Source organism: Girardinichthys multiradiatus, chromosome 15, assembly GCF_021462225.1.
Source record: "Girardinichthys multiradiatus isolate DD_20200921_A chromosome 15, DD_fGirMul_XY1, whole genome shotgun sequence".
Classification (NCBI taxonomy): domain Eukaryota; kingdom Metazoa; phylum Chordata; class Actinopteri; order Cyprinodontiformes; family Goodeidae; genus Girardinichthys; species Girardinichthys multiradiatus.
Genome location: NC_061808.1, coordinates 12,626,524 through 12,651,336, shown reverse-complemented (window position 1 = coordinate 12,651,336; position 24,813 = coordinate 12,626,524). Strand labels below are relative to the sequence as shown.

The following is a 24,813-nucleotide window of genomic DNA, read 5'->3' as shown; positions in this document are numbered from 1 at the left end:
TTTCTTAAGGCAAACGTCTCTCTTTGCAAATGCAGTTTGTGTAATCTAGATTTACTGAATTGTGTTTAAAACCAGTTTTACTTGCACACAGCCACAATGTACTTTTTACTTTCTCATTTTAAAAGTGACATTTAATTGTATGACACAATATACAAAAAAAAAAAAAAAAAAAAAAAAAAACATCACTGCACAGAAACACCCTAAAAGACATGCATGTATCATTTTTCTTACATTTCCCAGTTATGCCCTATTTTATGTTGGTCATTCACATACAATCCCAGCAAACTACAATAAAATATTGAAATGTGACCTAATGGGAAACTATTCAAGGGAGATGAAAGCTTTTGCAAAGGACTCTAGTTGGTCATTTTTCTCCCTTTATATGTATCTTCTCGTCCCAGCTACTCTAACATTATCTGTTGGCTTATGATATGTGCGAGTCATCTTGAAAGTGTCCATCGTCGGCATGCTCAGAACAACTCCTAACAAAATACTGAATAAAACATTTGATTGCATGTAGGCTGTCTAACATAGTGTACCAACTTATGTTGAAAAGGGCATCAGTTGTTGGAAGCAGTAAACGGAAGCGGAATCGCTGCCTTGAAGCACCAATAGCAGCGCAGAACGCAGAGTTTCGCGCGGAATTCGGTTCTTCTAGTCTGACGTACTGTTCGCGGGAAAAAAATCCCACCAGATAGCAACAGGAGAAGAAAAGAGACCACCGGTTAACGATCGGGCGCAGTTATTAGTGTGTATATCAGCTCGGCTGCCGTTGGAGTATGAGGATGTTTTTCCGCTCTATTGTTGACAGAGGGGTGGGCAGACGGAGGCTGAATGGTGAGACACAATCTATGTTCCGTGGCGAGGTTTGCTCCCTGGGTTACTGTGCTATGTGTCCTGCAGCTAGCTGGATTTTAGCCCGTCCGAAAGGCTGTAAACCTGCCCTTTTATAAATGTGTTCTGGTTAAACTTGGTCGAGTTACTGTTGTATCTGAATTTTGAATTTCATTGTGCCTTTCTGCATCTTTGCCATGCCATTTTTATTGGTTGGATTATTCCCATAGTTCTTTATTTGTTTTATGGAACAATATGTTCTAAAGTTTGGTTGTAAACCACGGATCATCTTACCCTAATGCTTTTACACGTGTTCATTGTCGATCTATAAATTACATGTATGTATAAAATAAGCATACACCATGGTTTCATGATGGGGATGGTGTAATTGATAGGTGGCGTTTTGCATGTAGGCCAACAATTTAACTTGTGGTCTCCTCTGACCAGAGCACCTTCTTCCACATGTTTGCTTTGTCTTCTAGTTAGCTTCTGAGAGTTGACATTCTTTCAACTATAACTTTCCTCTTGCCACTGTTCCATAAGGGCCAGATTTGAGGAGTGCACAACTAATTTCGACAGATTCTCCCACCTGAGCTGTGGAACTTTGGAACTCCTCCAGAGTTACAATGGGCTCCTTGGTTTCTTCTCTGATTAATGCTCTCATTCCCTGGCCTATCAGTTTAGGTGTCTTGGTAGGTTAGCAGTTGTGCTGTAGTGACAGTACTGAACTGTGCTCTGAGGAGAATTCAAAGCTTAAGATATTGCAATAGACCCTAACCCTGCTTCAAACTTCCCCTCAGCTCTATCTATTGTGTTCCTTGGTCTTCATGATACTGTTTGGTCACTAATGTTCTCTAACAATCATCTGAGGCCTTAATAGAACATCTGTTTTTATACTGAGATTAAATTACACACAAGAGGACTCTATTCACTATCTAGGGGGCTTGAAGAGGCAGGTGTTTGCAATGAATTTCATTTAGGAGTCTCAGAATCCAGGGGGCTCAATTTTATGTTTGCCTGTCACATAACATCCCAATAAAGTACAATGAAGTTTGGGGCTGTAACGTGACAACATGTGGAAAGGTTCAAGGGGTATGGAGGGTCTGTGTCCTGTAAAAAAAATATATCAACTTCCTCTTCCTTCCTTTGACCTTGCATGAATTCATGCAGCATTCCCTGCAGATCCTAGTTCCAGGATCCCTTTGAGCTCACTGCTGGGTGGCTACCAGTGCGTCCGGCACGACGAGCACATCTCGTACGGGAACGCGGGTGACTCAGTGCCACCGTTTGGGCTGACCTTCTCCTGTGGTAATCCCTTTTGAACAAAATCTGCACTGAAAACTATACAGAGCAAGAAAGTGTGGCCATCTATATAACTTCAGTGATTCCTGTTCATTTTTAGCTGGAGACATGCACAATGTCCTCGCAGCAGCTAATGAAGAAGGCATTGTTAGGATCTATGACACAGAGAGTCGTGAAAACCCTCTTCTTAAAGGTACTTTCCAGACCTACTTTCAGACCAGCTGTGCAGGGGAGTATTAGGATACATCATTAGTTGACTTGGTTTGCACATTTGCAGAATGGCTGGCTCACGAGAACGCTGTCTTTGACATCGCGTGGGTGCCGGGGGAGCCTCAGCTGGTAGGTGAAAATTCCTCCCTAATTTTTAAACAAGGTTTCCAGAAGTTGTCTGCTGATTATGCTTTGGTCACTTGTGCCTTTAGGTGACGGCTGCAGGGGATCAGATGGCCAGGCTGTGGGACGTGAAGTCTGGGGAACCGTTAGGAAGCTTTAAAGGCCACCTTTGCAGCCTTAAGTCGGTTGCATTCGCACCAGAAGAGAAAGGTATGCTTCACACAAATCTGAATCGTTGTTGAATTCCTCGACAGAATTTCAGTTTCCTCTTGGAGTCCTGAGTACAGGATAGATTTTTGTCTCTTTTTTTTTGCCTTTTTATATGAGGTGTTCATAATAGGGAAAACAGATTAGATGTGAACTCGCTCTAGTTGTTCACTGTGTCATTTGGGTTATAGTAAGTAGAATACACACTGATCCAGAACAGTTTGAGTTTTTAGCAATAAAAAGTGATTGATTTTCTTTAAACAAATGAACTTTGACACAGTTATTGGTACCTCATACAACCTAGCAAAAAATATAACTAACATTTTAATAAAAGTTACTCAGAGTATCTGGACATTTTTCATTAGTAAACCGTGACTTTATCATTTTTCCTGGGCTATAAGAAGCCCATTCCTGTTATCCTCTATAAAATAGGAAAGACAAGGGCACATGCCAGTCAAGTAAGTATCACATTTTCCAGTGTGAGATTTATGCCGCTGAGATTTAAGGTTGTTAAGAGAGAATGCATCTCCTGAGATTTAAATGAAAAGATGAAAAAGTTGCAACTGTTGGTGAAACTCAACAGTTTATGTCTTCATCTATAAGATTCATCAAAAGGTCAAGGAAAGTGTGAATCCATTCATTCATCCATCCATTAATAATATTAAATGAATAGTCTAGAAAGCCATGTATGTCAGTAAAACTATGATATGAGAAATGTGTGGCACCCTGCCTCTTGTTATGATTGCCACATAGTTGCTTCTGTTAGTAATTTTCTCTCCCTACAAATTACATTAGATGCATTAAACATATCTTAGAGTTTCCTAAATTAGGAAGAGAGAGTGAACCAACATTAGATCTGACAAATCAAACATAGTCAAACTGCATTTTTAGCATTAATTTAAATTAAGTGCGTGAGATGGAGAACAGATGTATGCAGTGGTGTTTTACTTCACGGCGGACATCTTGTGCATTGATGATTCTGTGTTTCTGCTGCATTATTGATGCTTGGCCTTTGTTGAAACAGCTGTTTTCTCCACTGGGGGCAGAGATGGAAATATTATGGTCTGGGATATCAGGTGCAGCCAGAAAGGTATGTTATCAGCGACTTTGTAGTTTTGTTTGCAACAGGTTTATTGCAAATTTGCGGTTTTTATTTGCCTCTTGAGCAAGAGCAAAAAGAGAAATCTTACTTGTGCTCTATCCTCACATCTAGTGTTCTGCCCTACAGATGGTTTTTACAGGCAGGTGAATCAGATCCGTGGCGCTCACAACAAATCTGAGACAAACCTTCCCTCCAAAACGAAGAAAAGACGGAGCTCCATGCGTGGTATGGCTCCTAGCGTGGTGAGTTCGTGTGCTTGTTCAAAGAAGTGAAAAATGGGTTGTCTCAGATAGACAGCTTATGCTATCTCTTTTTGTTGTGCAGGATACCCAGCAGAGTGTAACAGTGGTTTTGTTTCGCGATCAGCACACCCTCATCTCCTCGGGTGCTGTTGACGGGTAAAAAAATGCACTGCTTATAATCTGTGTAAACTGTGTAAAAGCATACTGAAGATCCTGAAGGGTCTTTTTTCCCCAAACAGGGTTATAAAGATGTGGGATTTGAGGAAGAACTACACGGTATACCGTCATGACCCTGTGCCTATGCAGACCTATCCATATGCAGGCTCTTCCACTCGGATGAGACTGGGTCAGTCCTGTGACATATACAAGTGTTTGCCTGAAATGTGCTACAGGTCACTAAATGATCCGAATTTATGCTTTGTACATCACAGGATATTCTGGACTTGTTCTAGACTCCTTCAAGTCCAATATCATGTGTAACTGCACAGATGACAGCATTTACATGTTCAACGTCTGTGGAATAAAGACAACTCCAGGTAAACCTGGATGTTTTCCAGTTTACACCTAATGTCACTAGATGGGGCTAATGCTGTGCGGCTGAGCTGTGATGGGGAACCGAGTGTGCATAATTACCTTCATCTGAAAGATGTATGTCTTTAATTGTAAATACAGTGCCTTGTGAAAGTAATCATACCCCTTGTTGTTTTCCACAAACATGATGATGTTATACACAGCTTTAATGTGATAGACCAACAAAGAGAGGCATGTCAATGAAACGGAAGGAATAGGATCTGCAGTTTTCTAACATTTTTATCAGAAAAAGATCTGAAAAGTGTGGTGTACATTTCTATTTTACAAGACTTTGTAGAAGCACCTTTCGCTGCAAGGTTGCTGTGCTGCTGGAAGGTGAACTTTCTTTCGTTTTGCCGCCTCTGACAAGTTTTCTCCCGGAATCGCCCCTTATTTAGCTCCAACTATATTTTCATCAACTCTGACTAGCTTCCCATTGCTTGCTGAAGAAAAGCAACCCCACAGCCTGATACTGCCAACACCATACTTCCTCCAAATGTTTGCTGTGTCCCCTATATCTTCAATGGCAAACTGCAGAGGCGACTTGGATTGCATGGAGATTGCCTCTGAACAGCCATTTTTATTTCTAGCCACACATTCCCAATCGGATATAGGTTTCCACAGAAATGCTTCGTCGTGGGGATGGTTTGTTCAGCCTGATGCTTTGCGTGTGGAGCAGAAAATGTTACTCCTGCCTCACCTGACCACCAGAGCTCCTTCTTCCTATGTGGCTATTGGGGAAACTAAAGAAGGGAATTCATTTTGGCAGTTCCCTGCCACTCTTCCATGTAGAAGCCAGGTTTGTAAAGTGCACAGCTAATAGTCATCATGTCACCTGAGAGGTGAGTTTCTGCAGGTCCAGAGTCACCATAGACCTTTTGGCTGATTAATGCTCTAGCTACCTGGCTTGTTGGTTTAGGTGGACAGCCATGTCTTGGTAAGATGGAAATTGTGCCATACACCTTCCATTTTTGGGATTTTTTTTACACAGAGGCAAACTATATTTTCTAAATAGGTTACTTCTAAAGAAAATCCATTGCACTGAATTTGGTTTAGTTAGGCGCCTCAAAGTAAAGGAGGGCTGATTTCAAATGCATGTCAAACATTTTTTTATTTATAAAACACTGTATTTTTTTCTTTCACTTCACAGTTACACACTACTTTGTGCCAGTCCATCACTTATAATCCCAATAAAACATATGTTGAGATTTGTGGTTGTAATACAATGAGGGAAAGTTCAAGGGACATGAATACTTTTCCAAAGCACTGCATGTTAAATTTAAATATGCAAAAAACTATAAATTGCTCTCATTGGTGAAGTGTTACAGGACTGGATTTCCAAATGCTCCAAGGAAACAGTGGTGATCCATAAAATTCCATATGTTTGCTCCCACAGTGGCAGTTTTCAGTGGACACCAGAACTCCTCATTCTATGTCAAATCCACGATCAGCCCCGATGACCAGTTCTTGGCCAGCGGGTCCAGTGACAATCACACGTACATTTGGAAGGTGCATTTTTAATTACATGTTGGCTAAATAAAGTTATGTTTTATTATTCATTGTAATGTCTTCTGAGAAAGTGTTTTTTGACTTCTAACTTCTAATTATTCCAGATTTCCGATCCTCAACATCCTCCCATGATGCTCCAGGGTCACAATGAGGAAGTGACCTCTGTCGCGTGGTGTCCGACAGATTTCACTAAAGTAAGTCAGCAAATTTTAACTGGTTTCCTTTCGTGTTTTTCTGCTTGCTTCTTTCCGAACCTATTTTTTTACACACCGCTTCCCTGTTGGCAGATTGCTTCCTGCTCCGATGATCACACTATACGGATCTGGAGGCTTCACCGGGAAACGGATGGAGCGCAGTCATCAGTGGGTGAAGCCAACCTTGTAGGCTGGGCATGTCCCAAATCTCCCACAAGTAAGTACTAATGTGTGCTTTCGATTTTACTATTATTATTATTATTATATTTGTCAGCCACCATTTAACATAAATTATTCTAACGTCACTTTCATTAACTCATAGAGCAAACCCAAGGGATAATCTGGTACCCCTATTTAAAATGCATTGCAACCAGTTGCCTTTGGACGTCACCTAATTGTTAAATAAAGTCTCTGAAAACTCCATTATCATTGTAAAACATGGTGGTGGTGTCAGCATCATAGTGTGGAAATGCTTCCTAAGCCTTTTAAGCATTTAATTGACAGAAAATCTTGCTCTGTTTTTAACTGGTCCAACCAACCTATCTAAACTGAACTTGTTCTCCTAAGTTCCTATAGTCAGAGCTTCAACACCCCCTGCGAAGACCCAGAGGACGCAGAGTCTTGGTGGCCTCACCTCGCCCCAGCTTGCTTTCTGTGCCTCTAACGGAGCTGCCCTGCCTCTCCCTTCCAACACCACATCCACGAACCGCCCCATCCCAGTTCCCGTTCATCAGATAACTCCAACTTCTATCCGGCAGTGGCTATCTTCAACCCATGAATCTCAAAGTCGGGTGCTGAGACCGTGTCCTCTGAGCCCAGTGAGCAGCTCCTCTCCTACAGAGAGACGGGCCAGACGCAGGCTGGAAACAGGTGAAAGCTCACCTTCCGGCTGTGAGGACAACGCACAGTGCGAGTCTGTTTCAGAACTCTACCCCGCAGGTAAAAGAAGCCGCGTCCTGTTTGATGTATGCTCCCCCTCTCAGGAGAGCTCAGGACAGACAAACTGCCACACAGAGAGCAGCCAATCAGTTACCTCAAGGCAGGATGGGAAGGAGAACTGTTCTCCCAGAGCAGGGAACTGGTTGTCAGAAATGGGAAAAAACATAAAACAAAGTCGAGGAGGTCCCAGTGCACATAAGAAACGAGACGGGAAGACACCCACTTCACCAGTAAGTACAGAAATCCCAGGTTTGGTCGTAAATTCACATTCGTACTCTGCTTTCAGATTGTTTTCTTTTTTCTTAGCTTCCAGGAACAAGACTTCCTGTCATGGTTTACTTCAACAACCCATGACAGGAAGTCTTGTTCAGCTGTAAAAGTGAGAGATGCCCCAATAAATTGAAAAAACAGTTCTGCCTTTACGACTTCCCCCAAGTATTTAATGTATCAATGCATTACATTCATTGTTCCATTAACGAGATTAATCAGAAACAGGTACATATAAAGAAATTAGACTATCTTAAAAAAGTTCAATATTTTTTGTTGCTCATTTTGCTCATTTCAGAAAGAGAAACTCATTATATAATTTAATTACACATACTGTGAAATATTTCCAGCCTTTGTTTCTTGTAATTCTGATAATTATGGCTTACAGTTAATGAAAACCCCAAATTCAGAAAATTAAAATTTTGTGAAAGAGACACCTGCAAAGGTTTTCTGAGCCTCTAAATGGTCTCTCAGTCTGAGTCAGTATTCTGCACAGTCATAAGGAAGACTATTGACTGGACAGATGTCCAGAAGACGTCATTGATACTCCACAAGGAGGGTTAGCCGCCAAAGGTTGTTGGTAAATCAGCTGGTCGTACACAGAGTGCTGTATTAAAGCAAAATCATAGAAGGTTGGGTGGAAGGAAAACGTATGGCATGAAAAGGTGCACCAACAATGGGATAAGCGCAGCATGGAGAGGATTGTCAAGCAAAATCCATTCAAGAATTTGAGGGAACTTCAAAGTCAGTGCATCGAGAGCCACCAAGCACAGACGGATCCTACACATGGGCTACAAATGTCCAATTCTTTGTGACGGCCACTCCTGAACCAGAGACTGAACTTGTGCTCAATGGTCTAAAGTTTTCTTTTAAGATGAAAGTAAGGTTTGCATTTAATTTTGGAATCAAGGTCCCAGAGTCTGGAGGAAGAGCGGAGACACACAGAATCCACGTTGCTTAAGGTCCAATGTGAAGTTTCTACAGTCAGTGATGGTTGGGGTGCCATGTCATCTGCTGATGTTGGTCCACTTTGTTTTCCGAAGTCCAAAGCCAACACAGCCATCTACCAGGAAACTTTAGAGCACTTCATGCTTCCCTCTGCTGACAAGCTATATGGAGATGCTGATTTTATTTTCCAGCAGGACTTGGCACCTGCCCACTCTGCCAATGGTACCAAAAGGTGGTTCAATGACCATAGTGTTAGTGTGATTGATGGGCCAGCAAACCTGCTTGACCCGATCAAGTGAAAATGGAACACCAGCACCAACAATGTAGATGACCTGAAGGCTGTTATCAAAGCTACCTGGGCTTTCATTACATCCCAGCAGAACCACAGCGTGATCTTCTCTTTGCTACGCTGCATTAATCCAGTAATCCAGGCAACAGGAGCCCCATCCAAGCATTGAGTGCATAGAAATGAACATACTTCTCAGAAGCCTGACATTTCTGTATAAAAGAACTTTCTTTTTTTTTTATTAATCGTATGTAATGTATTACTTTTCTGAGACATTGAATTTTGGGTTTTCATTATCTGTAAGCGATAATGATCAAAATTACAAGAAATTAAGGCTTGAAATGTTTCCTTCTCTGTGTTATAAATCTATTTAATTAATTTCACTTTCTGAAATAAGGGGCAAAACATTAAACCTTTTCATGCTGTTCAGATTTTTTGAGATGCATCTGTAATTCTTTCATTTAGATTCAAAAGTGCTATGTAAATCAAATAATGTATTATATTAATTGAAAAAAAGTTAGTATTGGTCATAATTGGAGTCGGCAGGTTAAAGCAGCATTAACCAGAAAAAGACTGATTGATGCAGTTTTAGGAGTGATTTAATTTGTCATTTGATTTCCATCTTTATGTTACTTTAAGTTTTTTTCTTATTTCTTTCTTTATTTGTGTATTTGTGAAGGTCTGTGCTTAGCTATATGTTGCATTAATAGGTATTTTTAATATTTCATGTGATAATCATATCTCACTTTTCCCCCATTGTTTTTTCCAGATGCTCCACTCACCAAAAACCATGAAAATCTCCATGTATTTTGCAAAACGAAATCAGGAATGATCTGTTTCAACCACAAAGATGCTGTAGTTTTATTTTGGGTCTTATTTTAATCTGGGTGCACAGAGTTCGATGACACGGTGAATTTCTTTATACTTGGTTACTCGATTTTGCAGTAATATTTATTCAGTTTACTGTTACCTCCTGCACAGATATCTGATGCCTGAAAACATGCCATCATCTCAGAAATAAGGTTGCATGTTGATAAATCTGCCATTTTATTCCATTCTAATAATTTCAAGAGATGCTTAAGCTGCTACTAAAATGGCTCACTTGATTTGTTTAAACCCTTTTCAATGGGTTTCTTATTAATTTTAAAATGTTGACCCGTGGATGTACATTGCTTTTTTTAACTGCAACGTAAAATTTTGATCAAAATTACACATGTTCTTTTTTTATATGGCCCTCACTATCTGAAATCAGTTAATTCAGATCTTTATAAATTTGTGGGTTATTAATGCATAAGTTTATCTTCCATCAGTGTTAGATGGATGTTTTTCAGAAAGTTTTTTGTTCCATTTCTGAACAGATATTGTTTATATGTACATAATATTCAAAATCTGTTGCTTGGTTTTTTTGTATTTAAGTGACACGATTTTTCAGTAGTCAGATTTTATTAAATTTAAAAACGTTTACAGTCTGTGTGGTGTTTGTTTGTTTTTAGGTGGAACAGTTGTAAAACCTTAATGACTTGGCAAGCTTTCTCTTTACCACACCCTATTTGTAGCTGACAAGTTTCTGTCATAAGTCTGGCAAGATTTTTCACTCTTCTTGTAGGGATTGTTTGCTTCCCTACCGTTCATCAGCTTTTTAAGCATAATTCATGAATGTTCAAACAGATAGTAGTCTGACATTTTGGGAAAAAGTTCCAGAAGCTGAATGTTAGCCAGCTTTTTCCATTCTAAAACAAGTTTTGATTTGTGTTTTGGATCATTGTCCTGTTGTAAAACCCAACTGTGTCCAAGTTGACCCAAATTGTCATACTCAGATTAAAAAATAGGTTAGGATCTTCAAGAACATCTGGGAATTACCAAGGTTCAAGCCTATGAAAAAACTGGATTTCTGCTTGAAAAATATTGTCATCATTAAGGAGAAGCCAGTTTTATATAATCCTTCAAACACAAGTGAATTTGCAGCTGCCAACATTGGACAAACTTAAAAATAGGCGCCATTTAAGAGATTCAAAAACAGAAAATTCATTAATATCCGCATGGTCAGAGCTGAAGTTTTTGATGGCATTCATACAAATAAAAAATAAATATGTTGATAGATTTTATGGCTCTCTTTAAGAGAGCACGTTTTGTGTTCAAGGGTCACAGCATAAGAGGCCCTGAAAGGCTGAGTGCAAAACCTTTAGTTCCCGTCATAACAAATAGTCTTAAAATACTTGTTGGACGTGTTTCCGGGGTGGGCTGAATACTTTATGCTGTGTAATTTTTCCCGATTACTACAGCTGCTTGTCAGATCACATTCAGCTGAACAACGTCACACTTTCTCATGTTTTTATATTTCACATGTAATTGACCGTCTTTCCGCGCGATGTGATTGGTTTAAAAAGTTTCAAGTTTTTAAAATATCCACCGGTGATTGGCTGGACGTAACGTCAATCGATGACGTTTCACCCGTCAGCGCCTCGAGTAGTACGCAGAGACGAAGAGCTACGGATCGCCTGGGAACGTTTATGGCTGCCTTCTCCGCTCGACATCCACTAGTTTTTTTTCCTCGGTCTTTTTAGAGACCGTGGAAACGAGACCGTGGCACCTTACACTGCGTGGAAATAGTTTCTGACAAAGTAAGCCCCTAGTTGGCACAGCTAACCTCCAGCTGCTAGGGAATCAATTTTTTAACTTCGTCGCCCGTGGATAGTTGTTTTCAAAAGATACTCAACGGAACTAGGGCTACAACCCGGTGCCTGAAGAAGTCGTGGAGTTGACGTTCAACGAAGAACTTCGTAAATTTGATGGGACGTCAATCTTTCTTTACTTTCTCCGCCTCAGCATTGGAGCTTATTGTAGCGCCGCATTTTCATCTGTTACATTTAGCAAGCTAGCTGGAAGCGTTAGCTGCGAACATAGCTGTACTATTCGGCTGCAGTCAGGCTTCTCATCCAGGCAACTTTAATGATAATGCATTACCTACGTTATGCAACAGGTAGACCGTCTGCAGACACGACAAAGGAGCACAAACGGTCAGATATTTAGGGGCCTATCTGTATTTTTGTAAGTGGTTAACTTTGGATGCACGGTGTTTTCGTCTTAGTTTGAATTTTTTTGGCCGTGAAACACTGTACCGCATCTCAAAATCAAGGCTCCTGGAAGATGCACTTTAAGGACTCTGTCTAACCCACACCCAGGCATGACCATGTTGGATTATACAGAATAATACGAGCCCCCAGCTCGGACAGTTCGCTCCAGGATTTGACGCCGATGTGAGAAAGAGGCTGTGGAGAACCTCAATCATCTGATTTACAACAGCTCGTCTGCAACCTTCGTGAGTTTGTGCATCAAAATGTCCGCCATCTCTGCATCCGAGAAAGTGGACGGGTTTACGAGGAAGTCTGTGAGGAAAGCGCAGAAGCAGAGAAGATCCCAGGGATCCTCTCAGTTTCGCACCCAGAGCGCTCCGATCGAGCTGTCCCCACTGCCTCAGCTCAAAGGTACGATAAGAGGATAATGGAGGGTATCTGTTGCTTTAAATGCTATGTCCTGGCCATTGTTCTGTGTGCACTGATGGATCTGCGGCAGATAAACACGTCCATTAATGGAACGCTGCTGCATACATATCTGTTGCTTGAGGAAGCTTTTTTTTTTTCTTGGCATAAAATTTACTTTTATTTATCATGTCTTCTGCAGGAGATACAACTTGACAACAGGATATTTGAGAATAATTCTGAACTTTTTTTTTTTTTATGCAAAAGTGCCCCACATTGTTTGCTCTTACAGTACACAGCCAACACTCTATTGTCCAAGTTGTGTTTTGTTCAAGAAGCTAGGGAAAACCCTAAATTAAGCAGAGAGAGTCGGTTGACATACTGTGCCTTGCGAAATTATTTATTTCCTTTAAACCTTTTGAGATTTTCCATGTTCCAAACTACAATAAAGTTATTAGTATTTTATATGATACATCAATAGAAGTAATTGTGAAGTGGAAGGAAGAAAATGTATGCTTCTCAACATTTGTTAAAAATGTGAGGTAGGCATTTCTGCTCACCCAGTTTACTCTGATGCTGCTAAATAAAATCTAGTTCAACCAACTTTCTGTATAATTCCACAAAGTATTTATTTAATTTGATCTCAGAACATTAGTGAAAAACTGATTCACAAACAACAAAGAGACACATCAGACATGTCAGGTATAAAAGTTGTAAAGAAGGTTAGACCATAAAACAGTAGGTGTGTGATCTAAACACACCCTCATCTTGGTGAGACATGGCCGTGGCAATATAATGCTGTGATGCTGCTTTTCCTCTGCAGGGACAGGGAAGCTAGACATAGCTAAATACAGGGTCTGGACTGAGACTGACCAGAAGGTTCATATTCTAGCAGGAACCAGACTAAAAGCACAGCCTGAGCTACATGGGAATGGTTTAGAACAAACCGTATTCATGTGTTAGAATGGTCCAGTTAAAGTCCAGACCTAAATCCAATAGCGAATCTGTTAAAAGATTAATGTTCAGACACTCTCCATTCAATTTGGCAGAGCTTAAGCTATTTTGCAAAGAAGGATTAATAAAAATGTTCAGTCTCCAGATGTGTAAAGTTCGTGAAGACAGCCTAAAAGATTTACAGCTGTAATTACGGCAAAAGAGGCTTCCACAAAGTATTGTTGCACAGGGTCTAAATAGAAATACGCACCATATTTTTCAGTTTCATTATTTTATTAAATAACTGTTAAAACCCATGTTTCATTTCTATCCACTTCACAATTATGCACAATTTTGTATTGGCCTATCACTTTTTCAAACGCATGTCCAGCCTAACCATACCCGGAAGGGCTTCTATACAAATCACAACAAGACTGAGGTGCTTGTATTGGCTACGGATTCTCGATGGTGGTTGAAACAGTTTAAAGTAAAGACAACTTGGAGAACAATGAATGACCTATTCATGTTGCTGTTCATGTATATATGTTAACATTTTAAATCCCCCAAAAAGCTGAATTCTATCTATAGTTTATTTTAGAGCCAATTGTTGAAAAAAATAATTCTGAAGGGAAAGGGAGCTTCGTTAACCTTCATCCTCTGCCATATCATGCTGATAAACGCGGATGCTTAAACGTACTTCTTAATGATTCACATGTCTGAAAGGACAAGGGTAAATGAGTCACCTTTTACATACTCGGCTGCTTGTTTTTCACCTGTTCATTTCTCCTATGGTGATTTTTTTTTTTTTCTTCCCCTTTATAAATCCAAGAGAAGCTGTGGAGGAAAGCCTCAGAAAGGTTTAGTGGATTGTGGCTCTTTGTAGATTTGTTTTAGTTTAATGCTGATTGATTCTTTTTTGGCAAGTTGCTTCCTCAGCTGAGTAACATATCTTATGTTGTTTCCTCGGGTTTTAAAAGCACAGACGTACCATGATGAGTTTAAGCACTGGTACACCTGTCTATTTAAGCCTTTCTCTTTTGAAGGACTTTGGTAACATGACAAATTGAAGCATATATGCGTTCCGAACAAAACCTGATGAGGAATCTTTCAGTTGGCGTCCTTTAGCCTGGAGCCAAAATCAGTTCTGCTGAACTTGCTGATAACCTCAAGTTCCATTGAATGGTGTCATCATTTAAGGTGTATAATCGTCTTCAATGAATTTTCTGAAACACACCCTACAGTTTCCATTGTGTATGAAGGTAGTAATATACAGGTTTTAAGATGATCATATATTAGACTGGGCTATAATTTTGGAAGTTTCTCCTGGTTTTCGCTGAGACAAGCTGCAACAGCTTGATGGATATTGTGATGCTATGAGGAAGAGCAAATCTCAGGTAAAAAGGACTTGCCTGTTCACGTTGTTGAAGGTGCTTCGACATGATGGAACTTTTTAAAAGGTAAAAACAAAACGTCACAAATGAGCTGATGTCTCCATTGACTAACATTAAGCAGTGAACCTGTTTACTGTGATAGAACATTTTTACTATGGAGCAAGTTATAAAAATGACTGCAGATACTTGGTAAGAATTCAAAACCTCTTGTTGTGTTTTGTGAGGAGTAGAAACTGAATATAACATCATATTTGCTCAATTAAATTGCTCACAAAATTCTTGGTTCAGATTATAATTGTTGTCCATCAATGTTTTTTATTCTGTCCTCAACCACGATATATCATAATTAAAGAAAAGTGATTGTCTGTCAACAGATCAGTTAGAAATTACTAGAAAGTTCTTGCTGTTCATTAGCTTATTTTGAGAGGAGGATATCTGATCATATTATTTGAGCTGCCATACTTTTACGTTTTTATTTTAATATTTCCGGTCACATTCAAATATCTGCTCAAACAACCTTGTAGAAATCCTCCACTGGTAGGACTTTCTAGCCCGACCTTAGAAAAAACGTGTAGGGATCCTGACTTTGAAATGACAGGAAATTATGTAATTTAAACATTTCCCCCCATAAAAACCAAACGGGTTGCATCCATTTATATTTAGTTCCCCAAACCGCAGCAATTTATAGACTGAAATTATTGCCCATTCTACTTTGCAAAATAGCTCAAACTCATTCAGAATGGATGGGCATCCTCTGTGAGCACCAGTCTTCAAGTTTTGCCACAGATTATTAATCAGATTAAGAGTCTGGACCTTGATTTGGCAGTTTGAACAATATTGAGAAAGGATTAATGGAACCATTTCATTGTAATTCTGGCTGTATGATGAGTGTTATTGTCCTGCTGGAACATTAACCTCAACTCCACCTGACAGGTTTTCTTCCAAGATTGCCCTGTATTTACTTGCATCCATCTTCCCATCAAGTCTGACAAGCTTATCTGTCCCCGCTGCAAGGGGATATATAGCACCCCCAAACCATGATTCTGCCACCACCATGTTTCACACTGTTCAGGTTGAGTGCAGTGTTAGTCTTCCACCACACACAGTGTTTTGCAGGTAAACCAAAAAGTTAGATGTTGGTTTCTTCTGACCAGATGAGACATTTTATTTGTGAAATAAAGGAATAACAACCATGTATCCTTCTATTTCTGTTCCACAATTTTGCACCACCTTCTGTTGGTTTATTACATTAAATCCCAAGAAATACACGAAATATGGGCAAAATATGAGAAGGTTTAAGCAGTGTGAATATTTTTGCGACATTATATTTAGTGATGCATACTATTGTAACTGCCACTAAAGTGGATAGTAATCAGTGTGACAGTACTTGTGTTGTTGGTCTGTTGAGGGTTGTTTTACCTTTTCACATAGAGCTGATATGTCTGTTAATACGTAAACACAAAACATAGGAAGGAAGGCCAGTGGACCATCTGTGGAAAAAATTATAACGTGAACAACTGTGCAAACTTTAAACATTCAAGCCAGAATTCAGCTAAATTCCTAAAACAAAAGTGATAATTAGGCCAAATAATAGGCCTTTACTGCTCTTATCCACTTTGGAAAGTAGGAGTGTAGGTATTTTAGTCTTCTAACAAGCTCAGGTGTTTTTCTACACATCTATCAAACATGCTTTTTTTAATAATCAAAAATAGTTTCTGTTTAAAACCTGTTTCATTAGATCATTTACAAATCTGATTTTAAGAACAACGAAATTTTGTTAAAGTGGAAATATATTGTCAATCAGATCCTGTTGCAGTTGTTGATAATCCTAATCCAAGAAAGTAAGCTAACCATCTATTGGTTTACACTGTAGGGTGCCTTATCTGTAGGTTTTCCTGTGAGAGGAACACAGATGCACTCGATAACCAGAATTACTTAAAGATTGGTGTTTTGTGCATCAGTTGCTTGGCAGTCAGGAAAATTGCTTAACCACATCTGAGGACAATTGTGAGGATGTTCCTTCATTCACTGGCAGACAGAAATGTGCAGAAATATTCTACAATGCATTAACTGCTTGATGGTTTTGGACAAATTTGTTCGCAGAAGTGATCAAACATGTAATTTAGTTTTCTACAGAATATACACCAACTTGTCTTGTGAGTATTTGTTCTTTGTTCTCCATTTGTTAACTCAGAACACCTGTTTTAATAAATTTTACTGCCTGCAGTGTCTTACAAAGTCTGGAAATGTTTGGCATTGTATTCATTAATTCCAGGGCTGGCTAAAAATAGAAAAAGTTGAATGGAGTATGAAAAAAAAAAAAAGAAAGCTGCTTTGAGACTTTACCTGTTGTATTGTCATCATGCTAAGTATGTCAGATATGATAAACGGCATCCATCAATGCATCTGTCTGTAAATCCATCACCTTTTCCATCCATCCATCAATCCATCCATCCATAATCTTTTTCAGACAATGTCCATCAAGCGGTCCATCCATGGCTCTAGAACTGTGCTGCTCAAGGTGGCAGCAGGTTGGAGTACCTCTGTCCCTTTCCATGCTGATTAATTGTTTTTAAGAACTCAAATTCCTCTTGTGGTAAATAAAAATTAATTTTTTTGGACCATTATTATTGTCCGGTGTCGGATGCTGTGCAACTGGAAGGATTTTTTCTGATACTTTGGACACTTATGATGCATGACCATAGCAACAATGTGTCTTTTTTTACAACCAGGACCAGCTGATTAATATCTCAAAAGCTCAAAAAATACTTTAACTACAACCCCAAATCCCTAATGAGGGCAGGAGCAAAGAGAGGAGAGAGAAGAAGGACTTCTATTGATTATGATGTAAAATGTGAGATCATTGGGAAACAAGTTGGATGAACTCCAAGCCCTACAAAGGACCCAGCCAGAGTATCGGGAATACAGTATTATGTGTTTCACTGAGACGTGGCTGCAGGATCCCATACCTGACTCCAGCGTCTCTCTTGTCAGGCTCTCTGACCATATGGGCAGACAGAGATTTAAAGAAGAGTGGCAAACGCAAAGGAGGTGGATTGGCAGTACTTGTGAACAACAGATGGTGTCATCCAGGACATGTGACTGTGAAGCGTAATCTCTGCAGTCCAGATATTGAACTGTTGGCAGTAAGTTTTCATCCATACAATTTACCCACAGAGTTCACCAGTGTTACTTTGGCAACAGTTTACGTTCCACCATTAGCTGTTGACAACACTACATGTGATGTCATCAGCCCAGATGTTAAACTTTAGATACAACATCCCATACATCTGTGGCAGTATCAGGTAACTTTAACCATGCTTCACTCTTTGCTACACTTCCAACGTTTCAACAGTTTGCCATCTGCCCTATCACAGAAAACAAAACGTTGGATTTGTTTTATGCAAATGTCGAGGACTCATACATCTCTAAAGCAATACCTCCTCTAGGCAAATCAGATCATAATCTTGTTTTTCTCTGCTCGAAATATATTTGAAGCTACAGACTGGTACGCACTGTGCCAGCCACAGGTAGAGGACATCAATGCCATGACTGAGTGTGTAACCGACTATATTAACCTCTGATTGGATAACACCATTCCCACCAGAACAGTAAGATGGTTATAAGAATTTATTAACAAAAATAAGTCAACTCAAAGTCAAACATATTTCAATTAACAAACTCTTTACTATGCTAAAACAATCCAACTAACTACCAAGCAGAATTAAAGAATAGGGAAGACTAATAGGCTATGTACAATATAAAGAAGTTGATTAAAGATGATTGGAAATCATGACCAAAAAGAGTGATGCAACATTACCATGCAATGTTATTTATGTTTGAGAACCAAGGATTATCTTGAAGAATCTGGAAATGAAGTTAAGTTAGTCTTGGAACCAACTTAAACAATAATCAGCAAACGTTTAGACAACCATTCACAATGCAAGATCAGATAAAATATTATTTTAATAAAATGTTTTAAAGAATGATCTGCTGAATAAAACCAACCTTCTGAATGACCATTTCTCAATGGTGTCTAATTAGCTGCCTTTACTTATTGAAATAATATTTGAAGAAATATTAAGGGAGTATTTTGGAAACGAGCCAAATCTTTCTGGAGAAATGGGCCTTAATGGTGTTTACTTAGTTATCAAATCTAGTAAATGATGTTTAGGGACTATTATTTACTGGATTGAAGACTAAGCCTTTCTGGGTAAATATTATTTAGCACCAGAATCAAACACACAGCTTTAAAAATACTGTTAATAAAAGGGTTAAAATGCATAAGCGTGGACGGCGCGTTATGAGCAATCTTCTGTGTTTAAAATCACCCTTCAAGTAAAGTTTGACTTAACTTAAAAACACACAAACACAGAACACAAACAGGGCACGTGTGCTGCATATACACTGCTAGCATTAAGATAGCCAAGTTTCACACAAACAAAACCAAACTTCATAGAATGAAAACGTTCAGATCATTTCATCCTAACTGTTATTCTGCCCAAACCTAACCTCTGACCATGGTGAGGAAATGTTGTCCAAGGGGCGAAGTTTCAAGAAACGTCCACAGTCAACAAGCGGTTAACTTTCAGCTAGCCGCAGCGCTGGTGGTGTAAGGGTTAGCTCCGGAGCTGTAGCTGGGCGGCCCGTCCTGTCCGCTGACCACACGGGTTAACACGATGCGGTCTCTGCTGTCTTCCTTCCAGACTGGGAGACCGCGTCTTTGCAGGGACTTCTCTCGAACACCGTTTGCTTCTGCAGGGCTCGGAGAGAAAGTCAGCAATGCTTATACCTTAATTTCCCCTCTTTATGAATGAAATCACCAGGTACACAAACAGTGCTTCGCTCATATTTGTGCATATGATCGCGTGTTCTTATGACACTCTTGGATCCAGTTTGAAGAGTTTATGTCTTTTTGCCAGCAAAAGACATTAGCGCGCTTTGTCCCCCTCCTATCCCGATGAACACCGGTGTGGAAGAGGTCGGCTTGTTGGAGAGGGGGTGCTCTTATTCAGACAGGGGCATCATGGGAAGTCTGCTGCTACCCCCCTTTCCTCAGTTGCTGGAAGTCAGTTAAATGCAATTTATTTTGAAAGTTCCAGAAAAGTCCGTACCGGAGTTTAATGTTGAAATCCATGGCTGGGTCCCAACATCGGTCATTAACCCGTCTGCTTCCACATGTTTGCCTTCAACCAAATCAGAAGATGTTGATGTTCCCTTTGCGTCAGGTGAAAAGGCAACTGGAAAGACTGAACTGGAACAAGGCTGCAGGTCCAGATTGTGTCAGCCCTAGAGTCCTGAAGGCCTGTGCAGAGCCGCTCTGTGGGATTCTACAGCACATCTTCAACCTTACCCTGGCCCAGAAGAAGGTTCCAGTGTTGTGGAAGACCTCCTGTCTTGTTCAAAGAACACTCACCCATTAGTCCTCAATGACTATAGACCTGTTGCCCGGACATCCCACATCATGAAGGTCCTAGAGAGACTCCTGTTGGTCCAACTGAGTAAGCAAATAGTATTTGAGACTGAAGGGTTGTGTGTCTAACCAGATAGTCAGCAGCAAAGGGGCACCACAGGGGACTGTGCTCTCACCTTTCCTTTTCTCTCTATATACCTCAGACTTACAGTTCCAAACAGACTCCTGTCATCTGCAGAACTACTCTGATGATTCTGCAGTCATGGGGTGGATCAGAGATGGACAAGAAGCTGAGTACACGGAGCTGGTGGACCGCTTTGTGGCATGGTGTGGAAACAAAAATCTCGAACGTGAAGAAAACAGGAAAAAATTGAGGATTTTAAGAGAAACAGGAATAGGTCAAACACTATTTCTATAATGGTATAAGAGGTGGAGGAGTATAAATACCTCGGTGTTCACCTGGACAACAGACTGGAGTGGAGATGGAACTGTGAATTAATCTACAAGAAAGGACAAAGCAGACTGTACTTCTAGAGGAAGCTTAGGACCTTTGGTATTTGCAGTAAGATGCTGCATCTGTTGTGGAGCGTGTGATCTCTTCTGCCATCATCTGATGGGGTAGCAGCATCAGAACCAGTGACTTAAAAAAGTTCAACAAGCTTATAAAAAAGGCAGGCCCTGTTATGGGGACTCCTCGGCAACCTCTGGAGATCAATGTGCAAAGAAGGATTCTTCATAAAATGAAGAGCATTATGGAGAACCCTGAGCATCTTCTTCATATGACTGTCATACAACAACATTGTCTTTAGTCAGAGGCTTATTCAGATCTGCTCTAAGACAGACCACTACAGGAGATCCTTCCTGCCCACAGGCATCAACATCTACAATGGCTCTTTGACGTGACCTGTATAATATGAGCTGCAACAGCATTTAATATACCTTTGGAATTAATAAAGTATGTTTGAATTGAGTTTAAATAGAATTTTAATTCATCTTTCATACCAGTCAACATCTGTCCATTTGTCATTCTACCCATCCCTCCATCTATCCTTTCGCCAGTAATCTGTCATTTACTCTAAATGTACAACAATAAATCCAACCAGCCATTCCTACAGCAGTCCACCTGTCTGTCCATCAGTCTATCTACAGGTCCTTCTCAAAATATTAGCATATTGTGATAAAGTTCATTATTTTCCATAATGTAATGATGAAAATTTAACATTCATATATTTTAGAGTCATTGCACACTAACTGAAATATTTCAGGTCTTTTATTGTCTTAATACGGATGATTTTGGCATACAGCTCATAAAAACCAAAAATTCCTATCTCACAAAATTAGCATATTTCATTCGACCATTAAAAGAAAAGTGTTTTTAATACAAAAAACGTCAACCTTCAAATAATCATGTACAGTTATGCACTCAATGCTTGGTCAGGAATCCTTTGGCAGAAATGACTGCTTCAATGCGGCGTGGCATGGAGGCAATCAGCCTGTGGCACTGCTGAGGTCTTATGGAGGCCCAGGATGCTTCGATAGCGGCCTTTAGCTCATCCAGAGTGTTGGGTCTTGAGTCTCTCAACGTTCTCTTCACAATATCCCACAGATTCTCTATGGGGTTCAGGTCAGGAGAGTTGGCAGGCCAATTGAGCACAGTGATACCATGGTCAGTAAACCATTTACCAGTGGTTTTGGCACTGTGAGCAGGTGCCAGGTCGTGCTGAAAAATGAAATCTTCATCTCCATAAAGCTTTTCAGCAGATGGAAGCATGAAGTGCTCCAAAATCTCCTGATAGCTAGCTGCATTGACCCTGCCCTTGATAAAACACAGTGGACCAACACCAGCAGCTGACATGGCACCCCAGACCATCACTGACTGTGGGTACTTGACACTGGACTTCTGGCATTTTGGCATTTCCTTCTCCCCAGTCTTCCTCCAGATTCTGGCTCCTTGATTTCCGAATGACATGCAGAATTTGCTTTCATCCGAAAAAAGTACTTTGGACCACTGAGCAACAGTCCAGTGCTGCTTCTCTGTAGCCCAGGTCAGGCGCTTCTGCCGCTGTTTCTGGTTCAAAAATGGCTTGACCTGGGGAATGCGGCACCTGTAGCCCATTTCCTGCACACGCCTGTGCACGGTGGCTCTGGATGTTTCTACTCCAGACTCAGTCCACTGCTTCCGCAGGTCCCCCAAGGTCTGGAATCGGCCCTTCTCCACAATCTTCTTCAGGGTCCGGTCACCTCTTCTCGTTGTGCAGCGTTTTCTGCCACACTTTTTCCTTCCCACAGACTTCCCACTGAGGTGCCTTGATACATCACTCTGGGAACAGCCTATTCGTTCAGAAATTTATTTCTGTGTCTTACCCTCTTGCTTGAAGGTGTCAATAGTGGCCTTCTGGACAGCAGTCAGGTCGGCAGTCTTACCCATGATTGGGGTTTTGAGTGATGAACCAGGCTGGGAGTTTTAAAGGCCTCAGGAATCTTTTGCAGGTGTTTAGAGTTAACTCGTTGATTCAGATGATTAGGTTCATAGCTCGTTTAGAGACCCTTTTAATGATATGCTAATTTTGTGAGATAGGAATTTTGGATTTTCATGAGCTTTATGCCAAAATCATCCGTATTAAGACAATAAAAGACCTGAAATATTTCAGTTAGTGTGCAATGAATCTAAAATATATGAATGTTAAATTTTCATCATTATGGAAAATAATGAACTTTATCACAATATGCTAATATTTTGAGAAGGACCTGTATATATCCATGTGTCAATTTGTGTTTGCCCGTCCATCACTCCAGCCCTCTTTCCATCCATTAATTCAACCCCCCATCCGCCCATTCAACCAGTCATACACTGACCTACCCATGACTCTATCCATCAGTCCGTTTCACCTATCAATCATCGGTCAGTGTGGCCATTTTGCCATCTATTTCTCCATCTGTCCATCAAACCCTTCATAAACCAATTCATATGGTCATCTGTACATCAGTCAATCTAGCAATCTATCAACCCATCAATCCATCGCTCAGTACATCCCTCCATCCATTAATAATCTGTCAATCTGGTTGTTTGTCCAGCAAGCTGTCCATCCATCCAGCTGTCATTCCTTATAGTCTGAGGTTCTATAGCCTGATGTGTGGAATGTGGTGTCTGCACAGTATTTTGAACCTTTTCTAAGGAATAGATCAGTTCAACAGATTGATCAAAATAGTACAAGCTGTAGGATCTTGAAGTCCAACATGTGACACTCTTAACATGCAACAATAGCCCATTTCCTTTGCATTACCTAATTGTAAATCTTACTTTGCAACTATATGTACGCTGCCATGGTACTTCAGATGATGTGAAAGGCTTAGTGTGATTTATTTGTGGTTTCCAGAGTAACGAAACTAAGATTAGATATTTCTCAAGTCATAATCTTTAGGTGATGAAAGATGGTAGCTCACAAAGAGGCTCATTCCCTCCTGCAGTGGAGATGCTGAAAAGCATATAGCTCCTGTTGTGAGATAAACCATGAAAAGATGAGTCATTTAGGGACCAACATTGTTGCCATAGCAGCCTCAAGCCTTGAGAGCAAGCCAGGGACATGTTTGACTTTCCAAATACAGATCGCGTCATTTAAGGTTGATTTCTCTGTCACTGGAGTAACATTTTCAGCTGAGCCGCCATTCTAACAGCAGCAAAACCAAAGCTTATGTTTAAATAATGTGGTTGTGATTTGTTTGACTGTATAAATTTGTGATTTGTATGAATTATTGCTTTATGAATATGTTATGCTTCTTTATCTGCTCTATTTTTTTTTGGATGATGGATTTTTTTAAGCTCTGCCTTAAAAGCTTGCTTTACTGTCAGACCATAAAGAACCAATGAAACATGCTTTGATGGCGCCACAGACATCATGTTAGAGGAAATGAGGTAAATTGCGGAGGAAACTGAGCTCAGTGGTTGTTCTTCCAACTTGTGCTTAACTAACTTTAACTTACTGTTGTCAGAGCTAATCACTTAATCACCATCCCTGCTATAACCAGATTAGCTGCCCTTGTGTTATTGGATCCACCTCTAGACACTGATCCTAATATTTGACCACTGTCCTTTCTATTGTCAAAACTGGAAGCCACCTTAATTAAGAGTAATGAAAGTCAGGTGGTTACGTTCTTAGTTTGGCAATAGACCAATCACTGCGTTGCAACAGTTGTTGATAATAAAACTGGCTCTTCTCATTGTTGTCCTAGCACTAATCTTTGTTTTTGTTTTCTTTTCTTTTTTCAAGCAGAGAAAATCTATCCTCTACTTCAGATGTAGAAAGGAAGAAAGAAAACAACTAAAACTCAAACTAACATCTGTTAAAGGAATTTTGTAAATGTAAACATTCAAAATGGCAACTTTTCAGTGGAGTGAACTGTTTTAACATTTTAAGCATCATGAATGGATTTTTAACCTGTTGATGTAGGTAATTTTGTGGCATTAAATGAATGGAAATCAAATTAATCTAATAATGTTTTTTGTTTTAGCTCTAACACTTAGGTTTTTACAGTTTTCAAACGGGTAAAATTTAGAAATTGTTCTTCTGTATCTGATCCTGGAAAAACATGTCCTGCCTATTAGTGTATTGATTCATGTGTGTCCCAAACCAGCCGTTCCCAGGATGCGAGCAAATATCAATCGGACCTTTTCTAGGAAACAATGGAACAGATCTTAGTTAGTTTGAAGGGGGTGTGTCATATTTTTGCTTCTGGCAGATTAATGTTTGCTTCCATTGTTATCAGGAGTGTAATCAGGAGCTCAGTTTGCTGCTAACCATAGTTTTAATGACATCTGTGGTACTTGATGGGGATTAAGTGTGCCCATCAATGCATTTAAATATAT

General features: G+C 40.0%; 2 protein-coding genes across 2 annotated transcripts in view; both read left to right on the top strand.

Moving 5' to 3' along the window:
* Positions 1-584: 584 nt before the first annotated feature.
* Positions 585-10,195, top strand: dtl (denticleless E3 ubiquitin protein ligase homolog (Drosophila)). The gene is made up of 15 exons (XM_047388331.1): positions 585-837; positions 2,005-2,142; positions 2,237-2,329; positions 2,414-2,475; positions 2,559-2,679; positions 3,701-3,766; positions 3,905-4,020; positions 4,103-4,176; positions 4,260-4,366; positions 4,452-4,556; positions 5,987-6,099; positions 6,204-6,293; positions 6,387-6,510; positions 6,861-7,462; positions 9,503-10,195. Exons 1-15 carry the CDS (start codon positions 780-782, stop codon positions 9,563-9,565), a joined length of 1,932 nt encoding a protein of 643 aa, XP_047244287.1. The 5' UTR covers positions 585-779; the 3' UTR covers positions 9,566-10,195.
* Positions 10,196-11,183: 988 nt separating this feature from the next.
* The window catches only part of ppp2r5a (protein phosphatase 2, regulatory subunit B', alpha isoform), a 53,410-nt gene continuing 39,780 nt past the window's right edge, over positions 11,184-24,813 (top strand). The window contains exon 1 of the mRNA XM_047388267.1: positions 11,184-12,218. Within this exon, the coding sequence (XP_047244223.1) occupies positions 12,071-12,218 (148 nt within the window). The 5' untranslated portion in view covers positions 11,184-12,070. The remainder of the gene's footprint in view (positions 12,219-24,813) is intronic.